A 13,501-nucleotide genomic window follows, 5' to 3' on the forward strand; every position below is an offset into this window, starting at 1 on the left:
TTGTGTGGGGTTCACTAAATCAGGTTGTCAATACAAGGCTTGTCTGCTTTAAACTGTTAAGGCGTTTTCTGCTGCAACGCACATATATGAGACAGACACACGCGCGCACACACACACACACACGCACACACACACACACGTACACATACAGTACACAGACACACTCATACAGTACGTGCATATACAGTACACAGACATACACACATAAAACATGTACAGTATACAGTACATACACAGTGTCATGATTTTTGTCAGGGTTAGGATGAAACTGAAACTATCTACAGCGACAATCTAGAGTGTATGCATGTGTGCATGCATGCGTGCGTCCGTCAGCACATGCTGGCGTGTGTGTCTCTGTCTGTCTGTGTCTGCGTACTGTACATGTGTATCTCTGTATTGTGCGTGCGTGTGTGTGTGTGTGTGTGTGTGTGTGTGTGTGTGTGTGTGTGTGTGTGTGTGTGTGTGTGTGTGTGTGTGTGTGTGTGTGTGTTGAGGGTAGTCATTCCCCCCGGATACTGACTCCTCTGTGAGGTTTTCCTGAGCTGGGCAGAATATTTCTGCTGTGCTGGGAAGAATGTGAAGACAGGTTACAGAGGGGCTGGATTCAGCTCTCTCGCTCTCTCTCTCTCTCTCTCTCTCTCTCTCTCTCTCTCTCTCTCTCTCTCTGTGTGTGTGTGTGCGTGTGCGTGTGCTTTTGCGTGTGCACGCGTGCGAGCGAGCGAGGCGAGCGACTCATTCCCTGTCACTTCCCTCCATAGATGATGACTACACAGACACCTACAATGCTACATATGCCGTCATTAACAACGGTAAGACGTACTGCCTCTTACAAGTTAACTAATTTACTCTGAGAATCACGTTATTGGTCGAGTACGTTTGCAAAGAAGTCCACTCGGTGGGTTGTTGTCGATAACACAAAGAATTCAGAAGTGTTAATGAGCAAGAAAATGCATTTATTTTGTTGTTGAAGATTTCATTGGTGTCTCTAAGAATCTAAATGATTAAAATGATGGGTCATGATACAACTGAGTTTGTCTCCTATCTGTTTTTCTATCTGTGTCTCACCCTGTCTTCTTCCTTGTTCAGACTTTCTTAATGCACTTAAAAACATAACTGGTGTGTATTATAGAAGAACAACATAGATAGAGCCCACATCACTGCCAAACAATATTAAGTAGGGCAAGATCAAATAAGCTTTCTATCTCAAGGTGCGTTCACAAAGTGATTTCCTCTCACAGCACGTCAATGCAAAAATGTGAATAGATCGCACCGAGCGAGACCTCATTCACGTATTCGCACAAATCCACACTTCTGAAAATGTGCGGGTCATCAATGGGAAACTGCACCTGAGTTGCGCCTAAGTATTACTATTTTCAAAATGTGGGTGGTGTCCAGTTTGGACATTCCTGAAGAAGATCCCAGTGATTGAAACGTTGAATTAATTAACCAGTGGAGCTGAGTTTTCCCTTACCAGTGTTGCAGACTTTATTTCATTCTTCAGTTTGGACACACACACACACACACACACACACACACACACACACACACACACACACACACACACACACACACACACACACACACACACACACACACACTTACTCTCTCCCTCATTCTCTCATGTCTAACCCTCTTGTCTCTTTCTGTCCCGGCAGACTCCACATCGTCCAGTGTCACCATGGCCCACCCTCCTCCCAGAACACACACGTACCGGCCCCTGTCCAAGAGCCCCTCAGACAACGCAGGGCCCCACGGTCCCCGGGAGCCCTCCCCGTCCCCCGTTCCCCCACCGCCCCCGCCCATGCCCTCGCTCCTACAGCTGAGGACCCGCGACAGCGACCGCGACAAAGAGTCACACGACACGTAAGATAATATAATCAATAATCAATCAATAATTAAGTCGTATAGCAAGTAGGCTACATAAGAGCAAAACTTACTTATTTTTGGGCTGCTAAGACAGCTTGACGGCGTGCCACGGGTTGGACTCCCGAACCCGACGGCCTTTGCCGCGTGTCATCCCCCCATCTCTCTCCCCATTTCCTGTCAGTCTACTTTCAACTAATGGCAGAAAAAGCCAAAAAAATATCTTATTTTTTTTTATTTTTGTTTGGCTTCCTTCAAACAATGCTGCAGCATATATAGATAACAACAACAGTAACAACAGCAAAATAGATAGGATAAAGAGAGTGCAAAAAAGGGCCAAACAAAGAATAAAAAGAGGATCATCATAATGAGTACCACAGACGAATAACAGTCTAAGTCTAAGGGTTCAGGACAACGAGGCCTTTTCGTGGAGGGGTCAGTCTGAAATTTGGACTTAGACTGTTTTTCGTCTGTGGTACTATGTGCATATGTTTTCCCTGTAGTAGCAAAGTTAGGTGAAGTTTGTTTAAACAGTAGTTACTTCACAGTAGGCTATGTTCCATATATACAACAAGTGGAGGTTCTGATGGAATCAGATCTTAGGTCAGCTGGGATTCATGTGGATCCAGAGATGGCTGCAGGCTAGCATCACCACCTGCTCTTGTAAACCACTTTCAAACTGGCATGCCAAAATAGGGGAATGAATTACAGGCACTCAGGCAAAAACGTAATCTCAGGATGCATATTATGGGAACGTTGTGGCTCCACTGTGGATATCGCAGACTTCATGTGGCCACCCTGTCGTCTATAACGTCAGCCGTCTATGATGCATCTACTGTATGATGATGTGTGACTCTAAATGTGGGTGCTGTTTCAGTTCAGTTCGTAATCTCAATATGGCCTTTATTGTGTTCTCACCAGGAATGAATGGGGCCCCCCAGACAGAAAGGTGGACACACGCAAGTACAGAGCCGAGCCCAAGAGTATCTTTGAGTACGAGCCAGGCAAGTCCTCTATACTGGAGCAGGAACGACCTGTGAGTACTTCTTAATAATTATGTTATTAGACTAAATCATTTATTGTGACATCTTCACTTTTACCTTCACCTCACATCCAGAAATCCATTGGAAACTCCATTACCCATAATCTAATTATCCCCTGTCCGTCCTCTAATTGCGAACTCCAGGCTAGTTGCCTTTCAGGCACAGATCTGGAATCAGCGTTCTCTGTTTAATCCATTGTTCCTAAACACGGAGGAGAACATACTGTTCATAATGCATGTTCATATCAGCTTTACATCCAGTGCCACAGGGCGACCTTTCTTCCCCATTTCTGACAGCCTCACTTTTTACTTGTGTTGTATATATTATGCTGTTCTGTTCTGCCCTGAGGCTGGACAATCTGGGAGGTGCATTTTCACAGAGGTAATACATTTCGTTTTTAACAGCTAATATTGCAACTTGGCTGGAAATTGACTTTGCCATTTTTACCTACGGTGATGAGTGCGCAGTGTATTCTGTAGTGTTACTACTGTATAGAAATCATGTTTAAAAACTCCACCACTGTTGTATACTTAATGTAGCCTAGAAGTAAAGACACTGCAGATGGTCTCATTCAATGAAACCATTGCCCTACTTTGTATGTTTGCTGACTAATGCTGAGCTACTGAGCTACTACTGTACGTAATGGTATGGCATTATTTGTTTTTCGGATGGTAGAGTTTTACGTTTTGATATATACATTGGGAATTGCACGCATGGTTGCAATGGTTAGTACCATATCAGTACAGTCCACCATTCCACGTACACAATCTACGCAGCTCAATTCCAGACTGGTAGTGTCACACAGCATGTTCTGAAGATAGTGTGCTATTCTAGATTTGAACATGATGGGATATATCTGCACACAAGAAAGCATCATGTTCTAATGAGTAGTATTTAAATTAAACAGTTATTGTATATTATTGTATATGAAATGCCTACGCAGGTTGGCATGTGTAATTAATTATAGTTAATATAATGTACCCGGGAGCAGTATGGGTTGGCGCCCCAGCCTGTGTCTTCCGTGAGGAAGAAGCCCAACAAACCCACGGTGAGGCCTTTAGGAGGGCCATTCAAGCCTCAAGCGGAGCCTGCGGCACCACCAAGGGCAAGGTGGAGCCTGCGGAACTGTTGCGGCTCGAGAATCCACCATTCCTGAATAAAGTGCCTGGTGCTGGGAGTCTGGTGCAACGCACAGGGCCTGACCTGGTGAGAGCAGGAGTGGACCTGGTGAGACGTAGGAGGGGCCCGGACAGGAGTCAACCCACAGAGCCTAGTCCTTCCACGCGCCAGAATGGTACCTCCCAGTCCCGGCAGAGTAGTTCAGGAGGAACGGATTGTGTGGCCCTGGTTTTTCCCTAATGGGACTGATCGAGGGTAGCTACTGGGACGTAAGTCAGGACTTGATCACCCCGGCTGGGTCACCTGAGTGAGGGGTATGATGTTGGGAGACCCGAAACCCCGATGACCTTGGGATACATCACTGAGGATACGTCCCAGGTGCATCCATGTATGTATGTATTTTGTTTAGTTACAGATACTGGGGTGTTGGTCAAGCCTTGAATATAATAATACATTTTATTTATAATGCACTTCACAAAGTGCTACAAAGCAGAAATATTTAAAAGTAAAAATAAGAATAAAAACAATTGAAGCATTCTGTGATCACCTAAACAACAGCTAAAAGGTTAGAAAAACACACAGGTTAGTATTGGACTGGTCACTCTTTGTGAGAATGTAGATTTGAATAATGTTATATAGGTATGTAAGGACAGTGGAAAACTAGCTTGGCCCAGTCTATATTATTTTTTGTAGAGGGGCGGGTGCCGGTCGAAAACAGGCAGTGGATCCTATTGTTTTATCAATCTAAGCAACCCTCCCCTCCCAGGTAGAAAACAGCGGAGAACACTGACGTCACCAAATTTGGAGCGACGCGCCTCTGCTAATGTTATTGGTTAGCGAAATACAAGGAAATGGGGGTCCTATGGCAGATTTTCCAATGCGTTTTTGAGCCGAATGCGAACAAAAATAAGAGCCTGGGTACCGAGGCTTGTGGAAAACAAATACAAGGTTTCAAAGACAAAAACAGAGGGAGCGAGGAGAAGTGGGAAGAATGTGAGAGAGACGTAAGAGGAAAGGTGGGAAGGTTTGTGAAGGTGTTGAATGGGATGTATTCACAGCTGTCTCTGACCTGTGGTGCTAATGTGTGTTTGAAAGCCTCTTTCACATAATAGTGAACTCTGGAATCAGGTCAGGACATTGTTGGCCTTTACCACATGCGTGCAGCAGGAGATCACTTGTGTCAGACGCGTTCTCACATAACTGAAAATGCTCAGTTTGGATAATGCATATGGTAGGTAGATTGGTAGGTTCGCTCGTCCCACTTAACTACAGTAGCGTGAGGGAGAGATTACATTTTCAAAATGTCTTTTAACAGAATATTTCAGATGTGAAAATACAATGTGAAGTAATGCTTAGGTGAACACTAACGTGCTTGACAGTCCACCTCTGTCCTGCATAGCAAAATGGACTGGAGTTAAGAGTTCAAAGTTAAACTAACATTTCATTGTGTGTCCTGCAGTCCCCTCCGTGCCTCTCCTACCAGTATGAGTCATCTTTCTCCAAGCTGATTTCCCTTTTGCGAGTAAGAACACCACTCCAAACCCCTTCCTACTGACGTGGGTGATCTTTTCCCCGTAGCTTGCAAACTACATTTCCCCGCAGGCATGCGGGCACGGAGCAGTCAGCCAGGCGGCAACACTTCAGCTCCATAGTAACAGTTAGCTGTGAACGTCATTGGAAGTGACTAAGGATGAAGCCCCTCAGTTGTGTGAGTGTGTAAGTTATGCACTGACGTCTGTTGGGAGAGGCTCTAGTCTAAGCCATAAGGTTAAGACGATAATCCTAATCATTTTGGTAAAAATAGTAGTCATGTTTATTAAATTCTAACAGTCAAGCTGTTTTAAGTACTGCTTCATGCCTGAGCTTCATGCCAGAGCATTGCAAAAACAAAATCACAATCTGTAACATCAAAGCCTTGTCTATATGAACAGACCTGTTTCATCACTGGTAGGCTACTGTCTGTTTTGGAGAGAAGTTCAATTTGCCTGTCTTCTTTAACACCATTGCAATCAACTGTCAGGATTGCCTTTCAAACGTACTTAAATCACTTCCTAATTAAAAGCCATCTGACCACTTTCGGGTAGGCTTGTCTCCAGCTTGGCCAAAGTGATCTTCATAAATACTTCACATAGATGTAAAATAACTTCACAGCAACAAGTTTGGTGTAACTGAGAGATGTGACAAGAAGTTGGTTTTGATGCAATTAAGCCCTGAGTTAGCTCTGTGTTTATGAGTGTGGGAGTGGCAGGTTGTGTGTTTGCTGTTTCCTGTATGATTATGTATTTTGGGAGGGGTACTGAGGGCATGCAAAGATGACTACAATAACTGACCTCTCTAGACGTGTGTGGTGGTAACCACAATCCTAACCGGAATCTGTCAATTCAAAGCCGTTGTCTATGAAAAAACAGACCTGTTTCATCACTGGCACTGTTTTGAAGATTTATCTCCAAAGATTACTACTAGTAAGATTACTACTAGTGAGGGCGCTTTGGCTGGTGCTTTGGCATGGGGGATCCGATCAACATATGGAATGAATTCTATGCTGGCCATATATGGAGCGTGTCTTGAGTGTACAGGGTTTGATGAGGTCAGATCAACATATGGAATGTCAGAACAGGAAGGACGGGTGGGGAGGGATCAACATATGGAATGTCAGAACATGTCAGCTCCATATATGGAGATCAAGGGGGGTGAGAGGTTTGAGGTCAGACGTAGAGTTGCTGGCCGGCTCCATATATGCAGATCTAGGTGATGATCCAGTCTTCTCCATGTATGGTTATTCAAGGTTAGATGAGGTCAGTGTCGTGATCTTCATATATGGAGATGGCCATGTATGGTGGCGTGATGTGTCACGAGGCGTGATCATATATTGAGGCGTGATGTCATGAGGCGTGACCATATATGGAGGCATGATGTCACAAGGCGTGACTAATGGACGGGAGGTGCAGGTTTTCATAGTAAATGTGACTTACGGTCGTAACAATAGCTGGCCTCGCTAGAGTGTGTGCAGATATTTTTGTATTTTGTCTGTTGTGTTATTAGAATCTTTTTTCCTGTACATAATACCATTTCTAGGAAGAAAATAAATGACAACTTGGAACCTCGACTGAGTGGATGTGTTCTAAACCTGTCCATTGTAATGTATCCATCGGAATCAGAATGAGCTTTAGTGTCACATCACACATTTTTACAGGTGAAAAAGTGGGTGAAATTCATTTTTGTGCATAGTTATCATTGTGTCGTTGGAGCGCTTTTGCCACAAAAAAGTACAGGTAAAGGGTTGTGTGTGTGTGTGTGTGTGTGTGTGTGTGTGTGTGTGTGTGTGTGTGTGTGTGTGTGTGTGTGTGTGTGTGTGTGTGTACTGTGCATTATATACACGTCAGGATATTATTGAAGGTGCTAGGACATGGATTATAACTCATCATAACTCTGTGCAGATCGGCGCTTTTCTCTTTCACTTTGACCCATGTCTTTTCTCTTACTGTACTCTATTGCACTCTACTGTTACTCTGCTGCACTTTGCTCTTTCCTGCTCTTCTCTCATCTGCTTTGTTTTGAAATAGTCTGATTCTACTGCCAAGTGTTTTATTGCTCTTATGTGTATATCTTGGGTTTAAGTTATATTGTGTGTTTATATGCCTTTTACCAAAATCAAATCAAATGATCAAATCAATAATCTGTAACCATAGTGTGTGCTCAGTCTAGGCTATTTAACAATATGCTAGGCTGTGTATTTATATGAATTCACTAGTTTTGTATAATGCATTGATATTTGTAAGCCAATGAAAATGCGGCATAAAGTATTCCATTGTAGCAACATACCAGGAGATGTCACGTGTTAATGATACATGGTAAATGCATACAGTATTAAAGTGAATATAGCAGAAACTGTATGCCATAGATGTGTAAAATCCTCAGTTTTAATGACTACATTTGGAGCTCTCAGATATTAACACAACAGGATTTAACCACTTAATGCGTGTATACTTCCCACAGGAGTCTATACTTTGACCCATACTTTTCCCCCTGTACACCAAGGGCTCCATTTTTGTCACCGCTAAACCCCTTATCCCTAAACTTCTTTGCCTTTTCTTTTTACTATTTTGCAAAACATTTTTAAATAGTTAAAATGGCCAGTCTACAAGCTCACAGCGTGTCAATGTAGATTGGCTAGTTGAACTACCGGTATTCAAAAATGTTTTTCAAAATAGTAAAAAAAGGCAAAGAAGTTTAGGGATAAGGGGTTTAGCGGTGACGAAAATGGAGCCCCAAATCTCTTCACTGACATCTGCTGATCTACAAGTTCCTGACACATTGCAATGTGACACATTGTGAGCTTGTAGATCTGATATTTGTGCTAAATGTTAGGCTATTATCCTTTAATGTTTTGCCTATTATGACATGTGCAAAATGGGTTCATATGGTTAAATGAATCATGTTTACATCGCTGCATTTGGAGCCTTCCATTCCCAATCCATGTGTTCTTGCAGCAGTGTATCTTTCATTCTAACCATGAGGTCATTCTCTCTCTCTCTCTGTGTCTATGCTTCCTCTCTGCTGGCTTACTTTCTACTGTCTTTCCTCTCCTCCTCTTCCTCTCTCTCTCTCTCTCTCTCTGTCTCTCTCTCTCTCTCTCTCTCTCTCTCTCTCTGTTTGTCGGGTTCCTCTCCAGACCCATGATGACATAGATTTAGAGAACGAGCCCTGGTATAAGTTCTTTTCTGAGCTGGAGTTCGGGCGTCCGGTAAGTCAGGGCGTAGTCTCTACCACCGTCACCCCCTGCCATAGGCATATACACCCACCCCACCTTTGATTTGATTTGGCATCTTTTTGTTTGTGTCTGCACCAGTAGAAAGTGTGGGGCTAGTTGCTCGGGCATGCCGTATGGTTGGGTGTTGTGAAACCCACCCCACCCACCCCCACCCACCCGTCTGTGACGGGATTCGTTGCTGTTCCGTGTGTCTCTCGCTGCCTTGCAGGCCTGTTTGATCTTGTGGCTAGCCGCTGGCAGACACTCCTGAATGTCCATGAACACTGCAAAAAAAAATGCAAAATGAACATGTTTCTTTTCCTTCTACCACAGAGGTCACCTTATTTTGTGTGCACTTTGCTGTTGACAAAACCAGCTAGGGTAGATGATGGGATTGTATTACACAGAAGCCAAACAGAATCTTGGAAACAATGAAGCATGAGTTTCCAAACCGATAAACCTTCTACTCCACATACTTTACCACCAGCTCCTCCTTTATGTGGTAGAAGTGGGCATGTTGTTTCGTTTGGCTTTTAGTTTTTGGTGTTGTTTGTGTCTTCACTTATAGTCATATTACGGATATTTGCCAGAGCTATTCATCTTAATTTCTTTCCTGCAGACCTAGAGTTCTGCTGATTTTAATTTCACCTGATTATTTGAGACCTGCGTTAGGGTCCAACCTATTGTCTCGCATATCAGACGCTCCGAGATCTCCGCCTACTGATATGTGTGGTGACATTGACGTTAAAACAGCAGAGGATACAGGCGCAGAAAAACACACGCAGTGAAGACCCACATATCTGCCCACTGCCACTTCCTGCCGCCCACAAATCCTATTATCGCTGTCCCAGTATGAAAGACAGTCCTAAAGTCTTAATTTTTAAATCTCCAAATTGTTACCACGCATATTTTAGCCACTATATTGAAATTATACCAGACATGTTCGTAGGTGGAGATCTCTGAATGTCCGGCTGCCCAAAACTATGGATTGCATTGGCCATGCAATTAACTACCCAGGGAGGGAAGTAGAACAACTCGTTTTCAGACACAGATTTCTCAGGACATAGTTGAGAACCACCCTGCCAGACATAGTTTAAGGTTTTAGTGCCATCTGGAGGTTTCAGGCAGCAACAGCAGTCAGTCACTTACAGTGGTGCCATTATTATTATTTCACTATTATTGGCATACCTTCAACCAGCGAGAGGGGAGTTGATTGATTAATGATTGAAACAATGTAGTGTATGGTTGGGATAAAAAAACCTGCATACACTCACCGGTGGCCTGTTAGGTAATGTGTTTGCATCCAGCCACAGATCTCGGATGAAAACTCCCCTCCCATTTCTGTGAATGACATACAATCATGTCATCAGATCACTACGGGGCTTATTCAGTACGCTTGGGTAGAAATGTGACATCTAGAGCTGCTATGATAGACTGGAATCATGGCAGGTCTTTGTGATGATCATGTTTCTAACCGCAACGTTCCAGTGTCCTGCCTCTATACACTGAATAAGCTCTGTGTTGAACAATGATGTGCAATCATCATGTACCGTGGAGCGCGCGTGTGTATACGCAGGTCTTCAATCCATCCAAACACCATTCACTTTGATACGCCTTCATTGACCCAGAAAAGGTGCGTGCGTGCGTGCGTGCGTGCGTGCGTGCGTGCGTGCGTGCTGTGATTGTGTGTGAGTCAAATTGACTGATGGTGTTTGGTTAGAATGAACACACTGTGCTCTCCAATCTGCATGATGATCAGTTGTTTGATGTTTGTCTCTCTGCGCACCCATGTCCCAAAAGGAAGGTTTATTTTTTGCATTTTGTCAAGGTTCACCGGAAGGTCATTGTTATTCACTGAATGAGTTTTAGCTCACACATGAAGCAGGATTTAATCGTAGCTCCAGTGCACCCGCCCCGCTCTACTAGAACACACGTGGTAGCTTGTGCTTCACTATGCTTGTGGCTCTGTCTCCCACCCTGCTTGCTCTCACACTATGTGTGTGTGTGTGTGTGTGTGTGTGTGTGTGTGTGTGTGTGTGTGTGTGTGTGTGTGTGTGTGTGTGTGTGTGTGTGTGTGTGTGTGTGTGTGTGTGTGTGTGTGTGTGTGTGTGTGCGCGCGCGTGTGCGTGTGCCTGCATGCGCGTGTGGGTGTGGGTGTGTGCGTCTGTGGTGGTGGTGGTGGTGGTGGTGTGTGTGTGTGTGTGTGTGTGTGTGCATGTGTGTATTGTAAAAGTGCGTATTTGTGTATATTGTGGTGATTTATGTCAGATACAGTAGCAGTGTTAGATGCTATTTTACTATAGAAGGAGCTAATTTCAGATCAACGGTTGGAGGACATTGAGTGTTAATGCACGGTACCATTAGAGTTTGTTGGGAGTTTGTGTAGATTCCTGCAGTGTGTGCACGTGAGAGTGTAAAAAAAACCTAGGTGTGAATCTGAGCGTGCCATACATGCAAAGTGAGTGTGTGTGTGTGTGTGTGTGTGTGTGTGTGTGTGTGTGTGTGTGTGTGTGTGTGTGTGTGTGTGTGTGTGTGTGTGTGTGTGTGTGTGTGTGTGCGCGCGCGTGTGTGCGTGTTGTCCATCTCGGGGTCCTCTGTTGCTCTAACTGGTGTCACTTTCTCCACATGTCCTCCTCCCCATGATGTCATCACTTCCTCTCCTCCTACACCCCATCTTCACCTCCTCCTCCTCCTCCTCTTCCTTCTCCTTCTGTTCACTGCTGTCCCCTGCTTGGGGCTCAAGCCTCCCAAAAAACGGCTGGATTATAATCCAGACAGCTCTGCTGGCCAACCCATTGAGGTAATCACATTATTATTCTGGACACATGTGCTAATCCTGGACTCGCTAATCCCAATCTTGTGTTGTTTGAATGGCCCATAATGAGAAAGCAAATTAATAGCGTCACCTTTTAAACGCCAATCACTTTCATGTTACAATAGGCCCAATACAAGGACCAACATAGAGTAGCCTATACACTATCTAATCCAATATTATGCAGTACAATGTGTTTTATTGACATTTGTGGAGAGATGTATCAACACTCATTCAATTACATAAGAACTTCTGTGTGTGTGTGTGTGTGTGTGTGTGTGTGTGTGTGTGTGTGTGTGTGTGTGTGTGTGTGTGTGTGTGAGCGTGCGTGCGTGCGTGCGTGCGTGCGTGCGTGCGTGCGTGCGTGTGTGAATAGCTCTAGTGTGGTGAATATAGTAGGAATAGGGCGTTGCCATGTGTTCTCATCTCAGCATCATGTCAGCCATCTGTCACAAGCCATCCTTTTACTGTGATTTCTAGGGCAACACTCTCAGCCTTTTATTAATTCATTATTATTATGAAATACCTATTAATAATAATGCAGTTTGTACCATTCAGACTCATTATTGTTCCACTCCCCTAAAAAAAATAATAATAATAATAATCTCCTTGAAAAGGTAACATCACTGGCTTCCACATCCATATTCATACCACTGAGATCCAGTCCGGCGACTCCATGCCAGGTTTTGTGGGGGAAACATTTGGTCTGTGAGCCAAAAACACATCATAGCCTCCTGTCCTGCTCCATTGTGCTGTCACCCTTCGGAGCCGACGGGTGTCAGAGTTCACCTGTGTGCCGCGCGCTCCAGGTGTACCATGAGGAACCCCCGTCCGCCGAACCTTGATTCGGGGGAGCATTTTGAGTGTGGCACTGCGACGGCACTCAGCATAGTGAGCCACTCTGCCTCCAGCCTTTGTTCGTGCGGCGCTCACTCCTCATCCCTTTTGTTGTCTGCCCTCTTTCAGACGTCGCTGTACATCGGCCCCGCTGACAGAGCTCCTGAGAGGCCTGCGAGGTAAGCCCTGCATGCGTTCATTGTTCTCATTCCGGAGTCCGGACCTCCTCTCTGGCCATTTCTCATCTTCCTCTCGTTCTTTCCTAACTGCAGCAGTGGCCTTGTTGTGAAGCGGCACGGCAGCAGAAACTCCTGTTCATTTGTGCACCCCCTCCCCTCCCCTGCTGCTGCAAATATCCTGGGTTGCGTGTGTGTGTCTGTATTGCTTCAGTCAGCAGTGATGGGGTGCGTCCCCACTCCCCTCCCCTCCCCCCGCTTAACCAACTCTGATCCTGAATAAATTATCCTAGCGAAACCTATTGATTCTGTCCTTCAGTCTCCTCCTCCTCTATCTCTTCCACCAACGCCACACGTCGCTCCGCGCCGTTGTCCCGTGTGAATGGGATGTCATGAATAAGTCATGTCATTCATGTAAGTGACATTGGGGGGGTTTGTTCCACGCAGCAGGCAGACATGCCCAACAATGTTCAACACACACACACACGTGCGCACGCATACACACACAACACACACACACACACACACACACACACACACACACACACACACACACACACACACACACACACACACACACACACACACACACACACACACACACACACAGTCTTGAATCTGCAGTGAATGTTAGACCTCCCATTGTCCATAAAGGCTTTGTGTCAGATATAGTGTTGCTCTTTGTCTCGAATTTGTGTTGGTTTAGAGAAGACAATTTGTCATAAAACAGTATAGAAAAATAATTAGACACATAATCTCTTTTCAAGTCCTGTACAATTTGTAATACCTGTCTGGCTTGTGTTGCCTCATTCGTAAGTACTGTAGTATAATATTGCAGTGTAATTGGCCAGGAATACATTCCACCTGGCATTAAGCCCATTGATGTGATTTGTTTCCCCTC

General features: G+C 44.7%; 1 protein-coding gene across 1 annotated transcript in view; it reads left to right on the forward strand.

Moving 5' to 3' along the window:
* The window catches only part of sorbs2a (sorbin and SH3 domain containing 2a), a gene marked incomplete at its 5' end in the record, with an annotated part of 53,432 nt that overhangs the window by 21,982 nt on the left and 17,949 nt on the right, over positions 1-13,501 (forward strand). The window contains 6 exons of the mRNA XM_079498341.1: positions 759-809; positions 1,656-1,863; positions 2,785-2,899; positions 8,698-8,769; positions 11,519-11,575; positions 12,554-12,603. Coding sequence (XP_079354467.1) covers positions 759-809; positions 1,656-1,863; positions 2,785-2,899; positions 8,698-8,769; positions 11,519-11,575; positions 12,554-12,603 — 553 coding nt within the window. The remainder of the gene's footprint in view (positions 1-758; positions 810-1,655; positions 1,864-2,784; positions 2,900-8,697; positions 8,770-11,518; positions 11,576-12,553; positions 12,604-13,501) is intronic.

The sequence above is a fragment of the Electrona antarctica genome, assembly GCF_951216825.1.
Source record: "Electrona antarctica genome assembly, chromosome: 4".
NCBI classification, from domain to species: domain Eukaryota; kingdom Metazoa; phylum Chordata; class Actinopteri; order Myctophiformes; family Myctophidae; genus Electrona; species Electrona antarctica.